The 16,801-nt window shown below is 47.3% G+C and overlaps 1 protein-coding gene across 3 annotated transcripts in view; it reads right to left on the bottom strand.

Annotated features, from left to right (window-relative positions):
- raly (RALY heterogeneous nuclear ribonucleoprotein) overlaps nucleotides 1-16,801 on the bottom strand; it is a 64,010-nt gene that overhangs the window by 22,914 nt on the left and 24,295 nt on the right. For 2 of the 3 annotated variants that reach the window (XM_086200322.1, XM_086200324.1), the window contains exons 2-4: nucleotides 5,663-5,979; nucleotides 1,705-1,771; nucleotides 1-24 (exon numbers count right to left, since the gene is read on the bottom strand). The exon at nucleotides 1-24 is cut by the window's left edge and continues 24 nt beyond it. In XM_086200322.1, the coding sequence (XP_086056448.1) occupies nucleotides 1-24; nucleotides 1,705-1,771; nucleotides 5,663-5,918 (347 nt within the window). In that variant the 5' untranslated portion in view covers nucleotides 5,919-5,979. Of the gene's footprint in view, nucleotides 25-1,704; nucleotides 1,772-5,662; nucleotides 5,980-16,496; nucleotides 16,542-16,801 lie in introns of those variants that run through there. The other variant, XM_086200323.1, reaches the window with a different exon arrangement.

Raw genomic sequence — 16,801 nt, 5'->3', positions numbered from 1 at the left:
TAATCGTAGTCAAACTCATAACCGCTGCAGAAGAAAAGCATAAAAAGGTGCACATTAGAAACTAGGATTCACTACCGAGAGAACAAGTCAAGTTAGAGCAGGAGCCACTTTACAGAGGTTGGATGAGCAGTGTGTTCAGCGGGAGCATTCATATCGGCATGGCGAGAAAACACTGCCCCGGGTTTACAGGCTGCCCAGAGTCCTGCACGTTTAACTAGGAAGGGAATGGAACTGAAACATGACAGGCAGCTCCTGACAACAAACGCAGTCGAAGTCTGAACCAGAAACAGGAATCAGATTATGCCGAAATGTGAGTGGGAGCAGATGCGTGTTGTGCTTCGCTGGAAAACCCCCCTGCATCTTCTATTTTCCTCCATCATCAACCAGAGGATGCGCTTCTTCATCCACTTCATACACTTAAAAATGGCGCTGTCCTGCTGTCGTTGTCCACGCTGACGGATCGAACTGCAACAATTTCCAAATCTCAACGGCATCATGCGCTCTCATCCTTGTTGTTTCAGTTCTTTGTGGAGAGGTTGGCTGGGAGCCGACTGAGCGCCGCCTCTCTGGTTTGGTATCGTTCGGTGTTGGGGGGTCGAAGGAGGGAGGTGAGATGTTGAGTGTGTGAACGGGGAACAGGCACAGGGATGAAGGACGCTGTACTACAGAGGTTCAGAAAGCTCTCGCACACGTGAGGACTGAGAGGAAGATCACCCAGGGAGGCAGGCATTGGCGCTGGCGGGGGAACAACGCTGGGCTTCTGCCAGGGAGGAGGGGGAGATGGGAGAGACCACCAGCCCGCTGCTAGAGGGTGGATAGTCTCATCCAAGATGCAAACATCACTCGGGCTGGATATTCTATGTTCCCGGAACATGAGAAGACGGGAGTCGAATCCCCCCCGCTGACTGCTCCGGGTTTAATGAGTGAAGTAGGTAATCTAGGACTTTGCGTTACCCCGAGCAGGATCCTGGGGTCCGCAAGGACAGACAGCAGCAGCCGAATTGGAAGCAGAAGCAGCCTGCTCTTCATCACAGGTGGCGCCCTCCCCTGCAAGGCCTCCAAGGGAAACCGGACCCAGGATCTCTGAGAGATTGCAGGTTACTCTTGCAGGGACAAAAGTTGTGTCTCCATTCAAATGCCAAGTGAATATTAAATGAACGGCACATTGATGAGCATTAGGTGTGTTTCCATCCACTAGTTTAGAGTGAAGAGGCTACATGAGGCCACCAGGGGATGGCGGTGCAGGCGGCGTTACGCACGCCAGCATCAGCGAGGAATAAGAAGATCTGACAGTGAAAAATAAAGGGAGGAAGAGAGGAATCAAGTTCAGTTAGACAGGTTGTGATTGATGGTCTGTACCAGCTGGAGTGGACATGAAGCACCAGGAGCGATTCAGTCACGTCGGCTCAAGACTCCACACGTCAGAGGATTGTTTTATTACAAGTTTTTCCTGGAGTTGCACCACAACTCACTGAATAACTTTGGTCTGCAAATAATAAAAGGTCTCTCGTTACGAAGGTCTGAGTGTCATCAGACGTCCACATGGGACTGAACTGTTGTCAGGTTTCAGTCCCATGTCAACGCCTGCTGCTGTTCTCATGGTAAATATATTTCTATGATTTAATGCTCTGTGAATTAGCCTGGAAACGTAAATGACAGCGTTGACGTGACTCAGTTCCTCCGGGGACAGAGAGCAGTGAGTACCTGTAGAGGGAGGCAGCTGATCGCTTCAGGGCTCTGTTTGGCTTCGGCTCTCCCGCCATGTTGATATCTGAGCAAAACACGAGGAGAAAAGAGGGCAGTTATACTTGATGCTCTTTTGTTAGGCAGTTAAGAGGGAAACTGTTGATAAACCAGCTAGTTAGTGAAGTAAATCACTCAAATAAAGATTACTGAAGACACGGGGGGGGGGGGGGGGCATGAGCACACAAGAGAACAAATCAGCACTGAGGTTGTGTGCTACTCTATCTTTTCCACTAGAGGGGGCTGTGGAGCCACTCCACAGCATCTCTCCTCCTCAGTCAGATTTCAGTGACCAGCACACCTTACCCATCAGAGAGGAAGTCACAATCCTGGTTTCACTATTTGAAGCTTTCCACTTCATTGAGACAGACAAGTAAACACTCGAAGGTCGCTGTGACACAATTTATGACAGGAAAAGTCCTGCATTTGTTGGGAAGACGGAGGGTTGAGTTGAAGGGACTGGGTGGGTTCTGCTGCTGGGCTGGGCACAGAACCCATTAAATTAAACAATAATTACCTGAGATTCTAAAGTAGGGGTCTCAAACCCCCAGCGCCAAGCCCTGACATGCCCCCCCCCCCCAACTTTACACCGTCCACACCAGACACTAAATAACGATAACCTCGGTCACGAGGAACCAATCACCCTCCTGTGTCCATCAGACTTTTGACTCTCCCTTCAAAAGTACAACTGAATATTTGGTGTTGGAATACACAAATGGTAAATGGACTCCGTTTTATTCAGTGCTTTTCCACCTTATCGGCACTCAAAGCGCTCTACAGTGTCGTCTCATTCACCCGTTCACACACACTCACACACTGATGGTGAGGCTGCCATGCAAGGCGCCAACCTACTCATCAGGAGCAATTATGGGTTCACTATCTTGCTCAAGGACACTTCGACATGGTCACCGGGGTCGAGGATCGAACCAGCGACCCTTTGGTTGCTAGACGGCCACTCTACCCCTGAGCCATGCCGCCCACGAAGCAGCCTTTAGTGACCCGCTCCAAAGCCACACATTTGGATGATGGCATTTCAACTCTTTAAGAGGAGATGATGAGAGGTAGAAGAAGGAGGGAGGATGAAATACAGCTGGATGGAAGGATGGCATGATGGACTGATGAAGAGGGAAAGTTGATTTTCAGGCTAAAAATTACAGCTTGGAGCCTTCACCACTAGGGGGAGTAAGTGTGTCTCAGGCTGACAGCAGCCACACACACACACACACACACACACACAACCTGCAATGAAGGCACAGTATTTGTTAAAGGCCAGCTGTGTCTCAACACACTGTTTTAAATGTGACGTTGTGTAACTGCAGATGTTCAGGCTTGAGCGACCATCTTGCTTTGATTCTGATCCCCAACAACAACAACAACCCCATCAATGTCATTTGAGAACAACGACATTTGCAACATCAGTCAAGATCGTTGCAGTTCGAGATTTTTCAGAATCACTGAGCTCCAGCTCGTGATGCGATGACGCGACTGTTCCACTTCACAGGATGAACACTGCAGTTTACAAGTAAAGGCGCTTCAACAAAGCATTGGGTTCTGCAGGTTCCACAGAAATGTCCCCCTGGACGGAGCCCGGCTGCTGGGAGGTGGAGGGTTCAGCACTGAACTTTGTACCCATGGGAAGCAAGACATCAGATTTAACCTCATATTTACATACAGTTAGGAAGTAGAGACAAAACTACACCCACATGAAAATGAATAACATTGAGAACACAATGAATCAATGTCAAATCCGAGAAACTTCCACAACTCCATAAAAGCGTGAGTCACCAGAGGAATAAAACCTTGATCTTTTGGTCTACGTTGTGTCTTCAACAGACTTGAATTCAGCTCTGATGTCTCCCTGACGTGGTCCTGGTTCAAGTCCTATTATCCAGATTGAGATCACGTGGTCTGAAGTGGTTGCTGTGCATCAAAGTGTGGAGTCCCACAAGGCTCCATTCCTAGACATCTGTTATTTAAACCTCACAAGCTCCAATCAGTTAATATCATTGGAAATAAGCAGTTTTGTGTCATATGTATACACAACGTAACATAAGTAACATCTTTAAAATATCACAAGAATCAGAGACATGATGTCACAGCCCGATCTAAAGAAACATGCATTAATCTCCAGCCGGCTGGGTTACAGCAAGACAAGAATCAAACAGATCCAACGGCTCCAGTTCTCAGATCCGTTCACTGGCCACCAGTTTCCAAAAGAACAACTTCATTAATTCTTCATCATCATTCCTTTAAATGACATGTGCTTGTTTGCATTTATATTGAGCCGCAAATGAATGAAGAGGAGAAAGAGCAGAAGAATGTGAGGCTTCTGCCTCAAATACTGTCGGACCCACAACGGAGCAGAACAACAATCAGATTATTACTAAATGTTACTGTAGTGTAGTTGTGTGAACCTGGCAACCAGAAGAACAGATCAGTGCATCAGGAGAGGGGGGACACCTGCTGACTAGGACACACCTCCACACACACACACCTCCACACAAACACACACACACAAACACACACCTCCATTGTGACTGATGGGACTAAAGTGGAGCTCTTCTCTTGCTGGCAGCTCGTCTCTGCTGGGAAGATGAAGGAAAACACTTGAGCAGCTCAACTCTCATCCCTCCTCTGATATTCTAACGCACAATAACAAATGAGGGTGTAAATATTCTGATGGTACTCAGGTTAGCCACGATTCTCAAGGCTTGAGCGTGCAAGGCTGGTTCATTAATCACATTTTAAATACTAAGGAGGATGCTTTGCAACTGCATGATGGAAGACATTTACGCCATCAGTCCTGTGATCAAGGTCAGAGAGGCTGAAGGCTCTGCAAATAGAGGGGGAATTCTTCATACACTGAAATGTATGGAAATCTGTTTCATCAGGGTGTGACTGGTCGATTCATCCAGCATTGACGCCGACCTGGCCAGGCGGTGCAGCGGTCCTCCCGCACAACCTTCAGTAATGAAAGATTCTGCCAAAAACCAAATCCAGCAGCAGGACACAGTCTGTTCTGTTGGCACTGATTTGTCTGGGCCCTCAGTCCTGTAAACCAGGTTCTTGATAAACAAATGTGAACCTAATTGATTTAAATATTATAATCAAGACATTGCTTCTGCTAAAGGTGGAATAAGAGCCGACCTGATGCTATGGTGCGGTTGTGCGGTGACACCACACTGGTGCCCATCCATGGGTGTGTTGATATCCAGAGGTGTTGATGCCAGGTGCAACGTTGGAAAATTTCTAGAACGTCCACCAAGCAGGTCCACAATCAACACACAGGGTTTCTTCCTGCTATTTAAACGGTGAAATGTTGCCACAGTAAGATGCATCAACACCACCGGACGCACGCAGCTGCTGACACACACAGCAGCCACAACAGCGCAGACCTCATCCCCACCTGGGACATCGTTATGATGGTCCTCACATCAGCCTCCCCTCAGGGAGCTTTGGTAGTTCCCTGTGGCTCCTCCAGGTCTACCATGGCCCCCCGCAGCACATACCATCAGTGTGCCTCCCCATTTAGAGACACGGCACAGAAACTATTTACCTTAAAGATTAAACAAGCTGCCGTCAGGTTTTATAAACGCTTCCATGTGCCTGATAACATCAGCAAATATCAGGGAACATTTAATCAGTAAATCTAAAAACCAAAGTTGTAAACTTGGCAAGACGGAGGAAACTTAGGAGGAGAGACAAGAGGAGAAAAATCAAACCCACCTCCTCCAACCATGCCGAGGCCACACTGATCACTCCAAGCAGCCTTCACGGGGCAAACGTGCTCTGGCCCGGTACGGAGGCGGCGGTGTGAGTAGGCCCACCGCCGGTTACCGCAACAACTCAAGCCATCACATTCTTTTATACTCACGATTTAAGAAGCAGTGGAATTCACGCTACAGTGACCTTGACTTACCGAGCGTCTGTCCAGCCAACAGCCTGCCGTTCTCCCCGATCACGGCCCCCCTGGCGTGCCTCTCGCTGGCGTACTGGACAAAGGCATAGCCTTTGTGTACGGAGCAGCCCAGCACTCGGCCATACTTGGAGAATATGCTCTCCACGTCTGACTTCTTCACCACTGCCGTGTTCAGGTTGCCGATAAACACCCGGGAGTTGATGGATTTTGGGTCTGTCTTGTTGGTCACATTACTGGTCTGGACCTTCAGCGACATGCCGGACAGATCGGTGAAGGACGCCAATGACAGACGGATGGAGTGAGAGCGAGACAGCGACCTGAAAGGAATAAAAGATGACGAATAAGTCTGAAAGTGACAGCTGTCATCCGCAGATGTGCGTTCAAAACTGAGCACCAGCTCACTCCTGGTGGACGGGAAATAAGAGCGTATGCTCCTAGTTTGCTTTTTATAGTCTTATCTCAGATACAGCTAAAAATATCCCTGGCTTATACTGAGAGTTTATGTAACATAAATTAATTATGTAAATTAAGTTAAGCCTTAAATAGAAATTACACAACACTTTTAGTGAACCAGCCTGCCGGCAGATGTTGTCATTTTTCAGTTGCTTTGAAAAAATTATGATCAGCATTTGATTCATTGTGACACGTTTAATCACATTGACAACATCTATTGTCACTGAGCAAGTGTACTTTCATCAATGGAAAAAGTGGGTTACACACGTAGTAAACAGCAGAGGGAATACAGGTCACAACAAAGGTGCGGTACAAACTGAAAACTGGATCTTGGAATGGTTTTACTCTTACAAACTGAAACAAAACTAAAAAAGTAAACTTTCACGCACTCGGTTGGCTTAGTGGACGAGTACGACATCGCCCACAGACATGACGCTGATCCATGACTGACTCATGCATCTGGGAATGTGTGAGCGACACAAATTGATCCAATTCAACATTCATTCATCACTGATTGCAACCATTAATGCAGTTAATGCTCCACGTTTTAGTGTGTGTGCGTGTGTGTGTGTGTGCAGGCTAGTCCTCGTGGGGACCCAAGACCGAGCCCAAGATGGCGAGTCACCTTCTCTGAAATTGGTGACACCTGATTTTGCATTTTTTGACCGTATCTGATAAGCTGATGGTTCCTCCACTGATTTCGCCGACAGCCGATCTTTGCCGGTACTGATATCTGTTTCCGCCATATTTACAGTCTGGAAAAAGACATGCAAACACAGTAAACCTGCAAAACAAGTGGGAAAGCCTGTCAATCATATATCAAGCCCTCATTCTAAATGAGCTGATGTACAGCAACATCGTTTAGAGGAAACGTGTTCTCTAGCGCCGCCCAGTGGAGGCAGGAAGTGATATCTGCACCACAGTGCTGCATCAGTCTGCACCTTCATGGAAACTCCAGATATGACCAGGTTTCACCTCCCTCACACACTGACATGCGAGGGTGTGTGTGTGTGTGTGGGGGCGAGGGTCCGCTCATCACCACATGGGGTTTGGCTCACCTTGACGGAGGAGAGTAATCGCCATGTGCCCTCTACTTTTATTCTGTTTATCTTTCAGGGCATCAGTTTGAGTTGACCTGAGAGTGGCGATGTGCTACCTCTGCTCTGCTCTGTGGTCACTGCTAGCTCTTTGACCTGCAAGACAAAGTGTGCGTTTTCATCCATGTGCAACACGTCCCTGTGCGCCGAAGGTAGCGTAGCATAGCAACCAGCAAGCGGTGTCAGTATTTGAGGAACTGATGAGAATATGTTGGTCTGGAGAGCAGTGAGAGGAAACCAAGTGTGGCTCAGCAGGAGGCGATAGTGTGAAGTACATCATCAGAAGTTGAGTTTTCAGCCTGGAAGACAAAGCGTGACTCCGCCCTCAGTCAGGCAAGGTCATTCCAGCACCGGGGAGATGGCGGGGAGAAACACTTCATACTAATAAACAGACAAGACGAGACAGCTGCTACTTTAGGATTAGATTCATTTCCACCAACTGTGCTTGCAACAGCAGGTGGTGTTACTGTGGTGGAGGGACTCATTTTGAGCTAACAGTCAATAATCTCACAGACAACAGCACCGACGCGCTGATGGGTCACATGACCGCAGCTTCAGCTCCGCACCCTCAGAGGTTTGCAATGAAAAGAAAGTCTGATTTTCCACTGCAGTGACCTGACCTGATGATGAGTGTGGATGAGACTAGAAAAAAAGGGAAGCATCTGAAAATGACCGGAGATCAACGGTGAAGGAGTACTGAAGACAACAAAAGCGCTCCATGTCACCACCAGGAAATTCATTTACCTCTGATGTAGGAGAAGTCTGACAGGGGCGCCAAATATCATCCTGATGGAACCAATGGGATTTTAAACACACTGGCCACACCCACAATGGCAGCTAGTGCTGCTAATGTCCCAGTGTATCATCCGGTGTAGAACCGGGTCAGAACATGTTCCTTCAGTGCGGTTCTCAAGGGAAAACCGTCAACATGCAAACATTCTCAGCATTTTAACGGAGTGCAATCGAAACCGTGGCAGCGTTTGCGTGCAGCACTTCGCTTCAAATCCGGAGCAAAAGAGAGAGAGGGAGAGAGAAAGAGGGCGAGAGAGAGAGAGCAGTCCATGTGTTCTGTGGTGATAAAACCACAGACCTGAGGTCAGCTGTGGTGCAACAAGCCTCCTCGTGCAGGCTGATTTGTTTGCTGTTCAGGTGTCATGTGGAATATTTCACCTTCAGGCTGGTAATTACTCACTTGTCCCCCTTTGTTGTTTCAAACATGTGTGTGTGTGTGTGTGTGTGTCTGTGTGTGTACAGCCCTTACACACTAAACACACACGTACACATGAACCCAGTAACATGATCGCAGTAACATGATTGCAGGAACATGATCGCAGTAACATGATCCCAGTAACATGAACCCAGTAACATGAACCCAGTAACATGATCGCAGGAACATGAACCCAGTAACATGAACCCAGTAACATGAACCCAGTAGCATGATCGCAGGAACATGAAACCAGTAACATGATCCCAGAAACATGAACCCAGTAACATGATTGCAGGAACATGAACCCAGTAACATGAACCCAGTAACATGATCCCAGTAACATGATCCCAGTAACATGAACCCAGTAACATGATCGCAGTAACATGAACCCAGTAACATGAACCCAGTAACACGATCCCAGTAACATGAACCCAGTAGCATGATCCCAGTAACATGATCGTAGGAACATGAACCCAGTAACATGAACCCAGTAACATGATCCCAGTAACATGAACCCAGTAACATGATCCCAGTAACATGAACCCAGTAGCATGATCGCAGGAACATGAACCCAGTAACATGATCCCAGTAACATGAACCCAGTAACATGATCGCAGGAACATGAACCCAGTAACATGAACCCAGTAACATGATCCCAGTAACATGAACCCAGGAACATGAACCCAGTAACATGATCGCAGGAACATGAACCCAGTGACATGAACCCAGTAACATGATCCCAGTAACATGATCGCAGGAACGTGAACCCACTAACACGAACCCACGAACATGAACCCAGTCACATGATCGCAGTAACATGATCGCAGTAACATGATCGCAGAAACATGATCGCAGGAACCCAGTAACATGATCCCAGTAACATGAACCCAGTAAGATGATCCCAGTAACATGAACCCAGTAACATGATCGCAGGAACATGAACCCAGTCACATGAACCCAGTAACATGATCCCAGTAAGATGATCGCAGGAACATGAACCCAGGAACATGATCGCAGGAACATGAACCCAGTAACATGAACCCAGTAACATGATCCCAGTAACATGAACCCAGTAACATGATCGCAGGAACATGAACCCAGTAACATGATCCCAGTAACATGATCCCAGTAACATGAACCCAGTATCATGATCGCAGGAACATGAACCCAGTAACATGAACCCAGTAACATGAACCCAGTAACATGATCGCAGTAACATGATCGCAGTAACATGATCGCAGAAACATGATCGCAGGAACCCAGTAACATGATCCCAGTAACATGAACCCAGTAACATGATCGCAGGAACATGAACCCAGTAACATGAACCCAGTAACATGATCCCAGTAAGATGATCGCAGGAACATGAACCCAGGAACATGATCGCAGGAACATGAACCCAGTAACATGATCACAGTAACATGAACCCAGTAACATGATCCCAGTAACATGAACCCAGTAACATGATCGCAGTAACATGATCCCAGTAACATGAACCCAGTAACATGATCCCAGTAACATGATCCCAGTAACATGAACCCAGTAACATGATCCCAGTAACATGATCGCAGGAACATGAACCCAGTAACATGAACCCAGTAACATGATCGCAGTAACATGAACCCAGTAACATGAACCCAGTAACATGATCCCAGTAACATGATCGCAGGAACATGAACCCAGTAACATGAACCCAGTAACATACATACATTCATTCATTCATTCGTCCAACCATTCATCAATCCATTCATCATCTATCCATCCATCCATCCATTCATCGCTCCATCCATCCATTCATTTCCTATCCTGCTTACTCATTAAGGGTCATGGGGGTGGAGCCTGTCTCAGCTGACGTTGTGTGAGAGGTGGGGTTCACCCTGAATGGGTCTCCAGTCCGTCGCAGGGCCATCAGGAGCAATCAGGGGTTCAGTATCTTGCTCAAGGACACTTGGACATGGTCACCGGGGGAAGTGGGGATCGAACCAGCGACCTTTTGGTTGCTGGATGGGCGCACGACCTCTGAGCCGTGCCGCCCCTCCAGCACCACAACAGGTACAATAGAGCCTTTCATCACATGATAAGTCCTGACATGCTTTGATGTCATAAAGTAATAACGTTAAAGCGGCTTGCTTTCTAAAATGAGAGCGAACCACCAAACCACACAAACCCACCCAGGACACCACATCAGCGCCATCAGCTGCCACACAAGAACATGAAAATCAATTTTTGCTGCATAAGTTCCAGCAGTCCTTCCTCCAATGTGTGTGTTCAGTCTTAAAAGTACTGCCAAATGAGTGTTTTGAGCTCCTGTATCATCTCTCTGAGACTTCAGATGCAGAAAGAGCCAGCCACGTACGTTTAGCTTGAAGCTACAGAAACTGACGGCTAATATAGCAAAACTGTCCGCACATCTGATTTCAAACTCTCGAGGTCGTCGTCCGGTATAATCCAGGTCTCACTAATCCAGTGGTTAGGGTTAGGATAAAGATCAGGATCCGTAATCCAACAACCCTTCGACTGAAGATCAAAGCAAGCTACTGCCAGCTGGTGCATTCAGGTGCACCGACGTGCCGGCGCTCATAAACATGCGTTTGTTGTGTGTTTGTTTTAGCTTAAATGAAAGTGGGTTTTTTTGGGGGGGGGATAATGATGTGGATTGTATGGGACGATGTGCTTGAGAGTTATGAACAGACATCTTTGGACCATTGGTTTTAGCGGTCAGTGTCCGTTAGCTTCAAGCTAATATATGTGGCTGGCTCTTTCTGCATTCTGGGGTCACAAAGAAGTGATCCAGGAGGCTTTGTGAGCTCCTGACTCCCTTTAGTGAGGACTTGAAAAGGAAAATACACATTTCGGCTGAATTATCACTTTAAAAGCGAGGTGATGAAGAAGCGTCACGCATCCTGTGGTTGGACTCAGAGGATCGATTGGAGATGCCTGGACACCCGACAGCCCGCTCTTCATCGTTGGCTTCATCCCAGTTGACTCCTCCATCCCACTCAGAGCCACATTAACCATCTCCGTTGCCTCCACAGGTTGCCAATAAATCTTTGCCACGCAGGCCAGCAGGCAGTAATAGAGACAGATGGTCTCTCTCGCGGACGGCGTTAATGAACTCTGGTTCCAGCCAATGGACGGGTCGATACTGCAATGTTTTCTGCCCCGATATCGCTTGCCCATTATCTCAGGTGGGCATTAATGAGGGGGGCAATTAGTGAATCAACAATAAAAGAATTTGTAGATCCTCCAGAATGAATGCTTCCCCTCCAGTTTGAGCAGCGGATCCTCAGAATCACGTCAGGATGGCTTGAGATTTGATGGACAAAGGTCAAAGTGACACGTCTTGCTTTATTACTACTACTTCCATTACCACTATCACTACTTTGGCTCTATTCTCCTCCTTCTTTATTCCTTCCAACCATTTCTTCCTCTCCTTCTCTCTCCGACCTCCAGTCTTCTCTGCTTCTTCTTTTCTCGTCGCCGTCTTGCCCAATTTTCTTCCACCTTCTTTCTTTTCTCCTTACAAACACCATTCTGAAACCTTCTCTCAGTCTCTCTCTGTCTTTCTTCAGCTTGTCATCATCCTGCTCTCAACTTTCAGCTCGTTTCCTTTTCTTTTCTCCTCCCTCTTACAACCTCCCACCCATACAATTCTCATTCACAACCTCTTTTCTCATCTTTCCACCTCTCCGCCATCTGTTCTTTCTTCTTTTCCATTTTCTTCCCCACTGCTCTTCAATTCTGTTTTTTCCTTCCTTTTCTCTTAGTTACTTCTTACTCTTCCATCTATCTTTTCCTTTTCATTTGTTATGGGATTTCAAGTCATTTCGCCATCTTCCCGTCCCATCGTCCGTACTCTTTACTTTTCTCCACCATCCACAACTCCACCCCTCCTCTTCTCCATCACAGTGTTTCCTTCCTTCCTTGTTCTTCAGATGATGAACGACTGGTTGTTCCACTCATCCATCTACTGGGCAGCCTCATCTATCTATCCGCTGCCTGCCCCCCCCCCCCTCCACACACACACACACAAACAAGCAAGCAAACTGAAACACATAAGAGGGAGAAACTCTCTCACACACACACACACACACACACACACAAACACACACACACACACACACACACACACACACACACACACACACACACACACACACACACACACTGGACATGTCCATAAAGAAAAAGATGGAGTACAATCTGAATGGGCGCTGTCCTGCATACCTGCAAGCAAGCAAACAAACAAACACACACACACACACACACACACACACACACACACACACACACACACACACACACAAACACATGCACACGCACTCTCCTTTGTGGAGTGTTGGTGCAGCTTCTGATTAAAGAGCCTCTATAGAAAATCAATATCTCCTCCATTACAGCCCTACCTCTCTCTATCTCTCTCTCCACAGGCCTCTGCCTCCTCCCTCCACCTCTTCATCCGTCTCTCACTGGTAAACATGATTCATTGTCAGAGCAATAAGGTGCATTACATAGTAAATTCACTGCTGACAAATCAGAATGAATAAACTCTGAGGTTCAGTTCGCAGTTGTAGACTCACTGAACAAGTTGTCCAAATAAATCAACATTACGAAAGTAAAAGAGAGCATCAATGTAAACTTGCCTCTCTCTGTGGATTCAGACAAACTTGATTATTCATCCTCCCGTACTGAAGGCCATGGAGTCACAGCCTCCAATCCAGCCCAGTGCTTTGTGAACCAGGAAAATGTCTCCCCATAATCAGCTCTGGGAGCACGGCCACAACCTCCGCCTGAAGTCTCAGGGCAGTCTGAGGGAGAACGGCTGCTGATGAACATGTTGCTCATCGTCTTTGTGGCTCCACAATGCAGACGGAGCCAGCCACATACATCTAGCTGGAAGCTAACAGAGACTGGCTGCTAGTAACAGTGACATCCATTTACAAACTGGCCCAGCGATCGTCTGGCGTAATCCACGTCTTCTTAGTCCACAAACACTTTGATTTGGAATAAAACAAGAACCAAGTGCCTAAAGCACTGCCAGTCAAAATCAGCATTCCATGTCACCTTGGGGTTGATGATGTCGTCCTCACACGTTGAACTCATCTCTGCTTTTTGATTGTTTTTGTGTTTCTTCTTGTTTTCTACCTCTTGATTTACCCAAAGGTGAAAACTTGTTGCTTCTGAAAGGTGCAGTGCAAAAACCTGGATTACACCAGAAACACACTCATGAGCGCAGCCAATCAACAACATGTACAGAATCAAACAGTTACACGCCTCCAGCAACAACAGCAGCACCTGAATACTAATGAGGAACAAGAAGAGCCTGACCGGAGCATTTGGAAACTTCCTTTACACACACACACACACACACACACACACACACACACACACACACACACGCCACATGCGTGTGTTTGTACGTGTGTTTGTGTGCATAAACGGATTTGATGAACATGGAGCAAAACACAAACTCAAACATCGTTTCATGCTCTGCTGAAGTGGACCAAGAAAAGCAGACAGACAGACACACACACACACACACACACACACACACTGACACACACACACACTGACACACACACACACACACACACACACACACACACACACTGACACACACACACACACACACACACACTGACACACACACACACTGATCAGCGTTGTGGTAAGTGAATTGTCATTGGCAGCCAATCCGCTCTCGTCCCTCCTAACCGATTCATTTGTATTTGAGTCCAATCAAAGCATGGCAGAGACGGACGTGCGCAGGCTTCGCTCATCAGCTGCTTCGCATTCGCCTCAGCAGAGTGAAGCACACGTCTCATTACAATTCTTTCCTGATTCAAGCTTGTTTTTGTCCGGGCCGGTTGGACGAAGGACAACTTCAGTTGTCAAATGTTGAGGAGAAACTCGTCCGACTAATTCTTCCTGGCTGTGAGACTCACATTTGGACCAACGAGTGTGAATGGGACAAAACACAACAAAGGACATTTGGTGCTAAGATTCCACAAACTTTCTTAGATGAACACAAATTATTTTGAAACACAAGCAGTTCAGTTTCATAAAAATCTGTGTAAGAGGACTCAAATTATGTTTAAATTTCAGGGAATTTTGAGGCAAAACACCGATAAAAAGCTGACGCAAGAGAGAACTCAATGAGTTTCTCACTCATTGAGTTCAGACTTCCTTGCTTTTTCATGACTCATCAGTCTTTTTTAGCAAGCACGCCGCTGTGCTACACTGTCTTGGCCTTTGGCTGGAAGGTTGAACAGCAGTGTTTCGTGGTGCTCAAACTGCAGCCCCATTCGTGCGCTCACGCCACGCTCACGCCACGCTCACGCCACGCTCACGCCACACCACGCCACGCCACGCCACGCCACGCCACGCCACGCCACGCCACGCTCACGCCACGCCACGCCACGCCACGCCACGCCACGCCACGCCACGCCACGCCACGCCACGCAACGCTCACGCCACGCCACGCCACGCTCACGCCACAAACTCAGGTAGAGCAAACAAACATACAAGCACAGATGAACGGAGCTGAATCTGAAGCTGATGGGAGCTTCTTTTGTTTCCTCTGCCTGGCTCATGCCTCGGAATTCACGTGTCCTGCCTGTCGTGGGCCCGTCTGACCGGGCGCAAAATAATAATAATAACAATCATTTTGCCCGTCCGTCACCTGTTCTCATGAGCGCCCTCGTGAGTGTGTGTGCTCCTCCCCCCACACAAACTGAGCTATTGCCAACGGCTGCACCTGCTATTTCACTTGATTAGTACTGCAGGCCATCGCCACTGCAGCGTTGTGTGTGTGTGTGTGTGTGTGTGTGAGAGAGAGAGAGAGAGAGAGAGAGAGAGAGAGAGAGAGAGAGAGAAGAGAGAGAGAGAGAAGAAAAAGCAAAAAATACAGCTTTCAATAGCAGTCAGGTCTCAAAATACATGGAAGCAAAGGAAGACGCGGCTCGTTAGCATCCGGCCTCCCGCCTGCATGCTGGTGCTGCTTCAACAGCAACTTCCACTCATTTCTGCTGCTGTGGGAATAAAACAGCACCAATCAGCGTGAGGCACCTGAGTGTTCGAATCAAACGTGAGTGTGTGCAGCCTGAACGCAGTGGGCGGGTTGGCTCTGACTGACAGGCGCTCTGTTAACGTGTTCGTCTGTGTTTCCTTCATGTCAGTGCAGCGACATCCTGATAAACCTGTCAGAGTGACGAGTGCGTCGTTCCTTTAACTGTGATGTCACACAGTCACTTTGAGGCTCATAAAATAGGACACTGTTAAGGTAAAGGTGTGTGCGCGTATGTTACCTGTACTTCTCATGCGCTACAAGATCAATTAATTCACGTGTGTGTGTGTGTGCGTGTGTGTGTGTGTGTGTGCGTGTGTGTGTGTGTGTGTGTATGTGTGTGTGTGTGTGTGTGTTTGTACTGTGCTGTATTTAGGGTAACGGTGTTTATGGCTATAGCAGCGTATCATGTTCGCAATTAGGACTTTATGACAGCAAAACTTTGTCACTGTGTGTGCATGCCTGCGGGCGTGTGTGTGTGTGTGTGTGTGTGTGTGTGTGTGTGTTTGTGTGTGTGTGTGTGAGTGAGTGAGTGATAAGTATGTCCTGTTTATGAGGTGGAGAAGAAATTGCTGCTATCATTGTCTAAGAATATAAATTCACTCACACGTGAAAACTCATCCCCTAATAAACAAAGAGGTCAAATATAATTAAAGACACACACACTCACACACACACACACACACACACACACACACACACACACACACACACACACACACACACACACACACACAAACCCTCCCTCCCTGCAGTGAAGCTCACACTCTTGTGAAATCATGGATTTGCTCTTAAACGTCATATAAAAAAAAAATTAAATGGATTTTATGCAGTTTTGTGTAGGTCAGCTTGGCCTCTGGTCACCATAGCAACAACTACACGTCATACTGTACATCCTTTTAAAGGAATGCTCACAAATGATGTTGCATACTTTGAATGACAGAAAGCAAAATAAATGAATATTGAAGACATCATCATATGTGGTCTCATACAAACACATGACGGGACCAGGACCTCTGGGTTTCGGCGCCTTGGCAACCATCAGGACTGTGTCTGGACGCAGACACCCGTCGCCCGCTACAGCGTGAGAAAACCTGCCGACTTCCTGTTTTAACCGCCGTTCCTGCATGTCACTGCTGAGTGTCCACCATGAACAATAATCCTCATTTACAGTTTGTAGGGTGAGAGAGGAGCACACGCACACTCGAGGTTCTGTCTACGGAACCGGAACTGTTCCGTAGCCTTCATGGCAACTGTGGGTCAAACACGTCACTCAATGCTGATTGGTTAGTAGAAAAAAATACAAAGTTTTATATTCT

This window comes from Aulostomus chinensis, chromosome 3 (assembly GCF_037954235.1).
Source record: "Aulostomus chinensis isolate RoL2024-O1b breed Wild chromosome 3, RoL_Achi_v1.0, whole genome shotgun sequence".
In the NCBI taxonomy this organism is placed as follows: Eukaryota; Metazoa; Chordata; class Actinopteri; order Syngnathiformes; family Aulostomidae; genus Aulostomus; species Aulostomus chinensis.
This window is presented reverse-complemented; position numbering and strand designations above follow the sequence as displayed.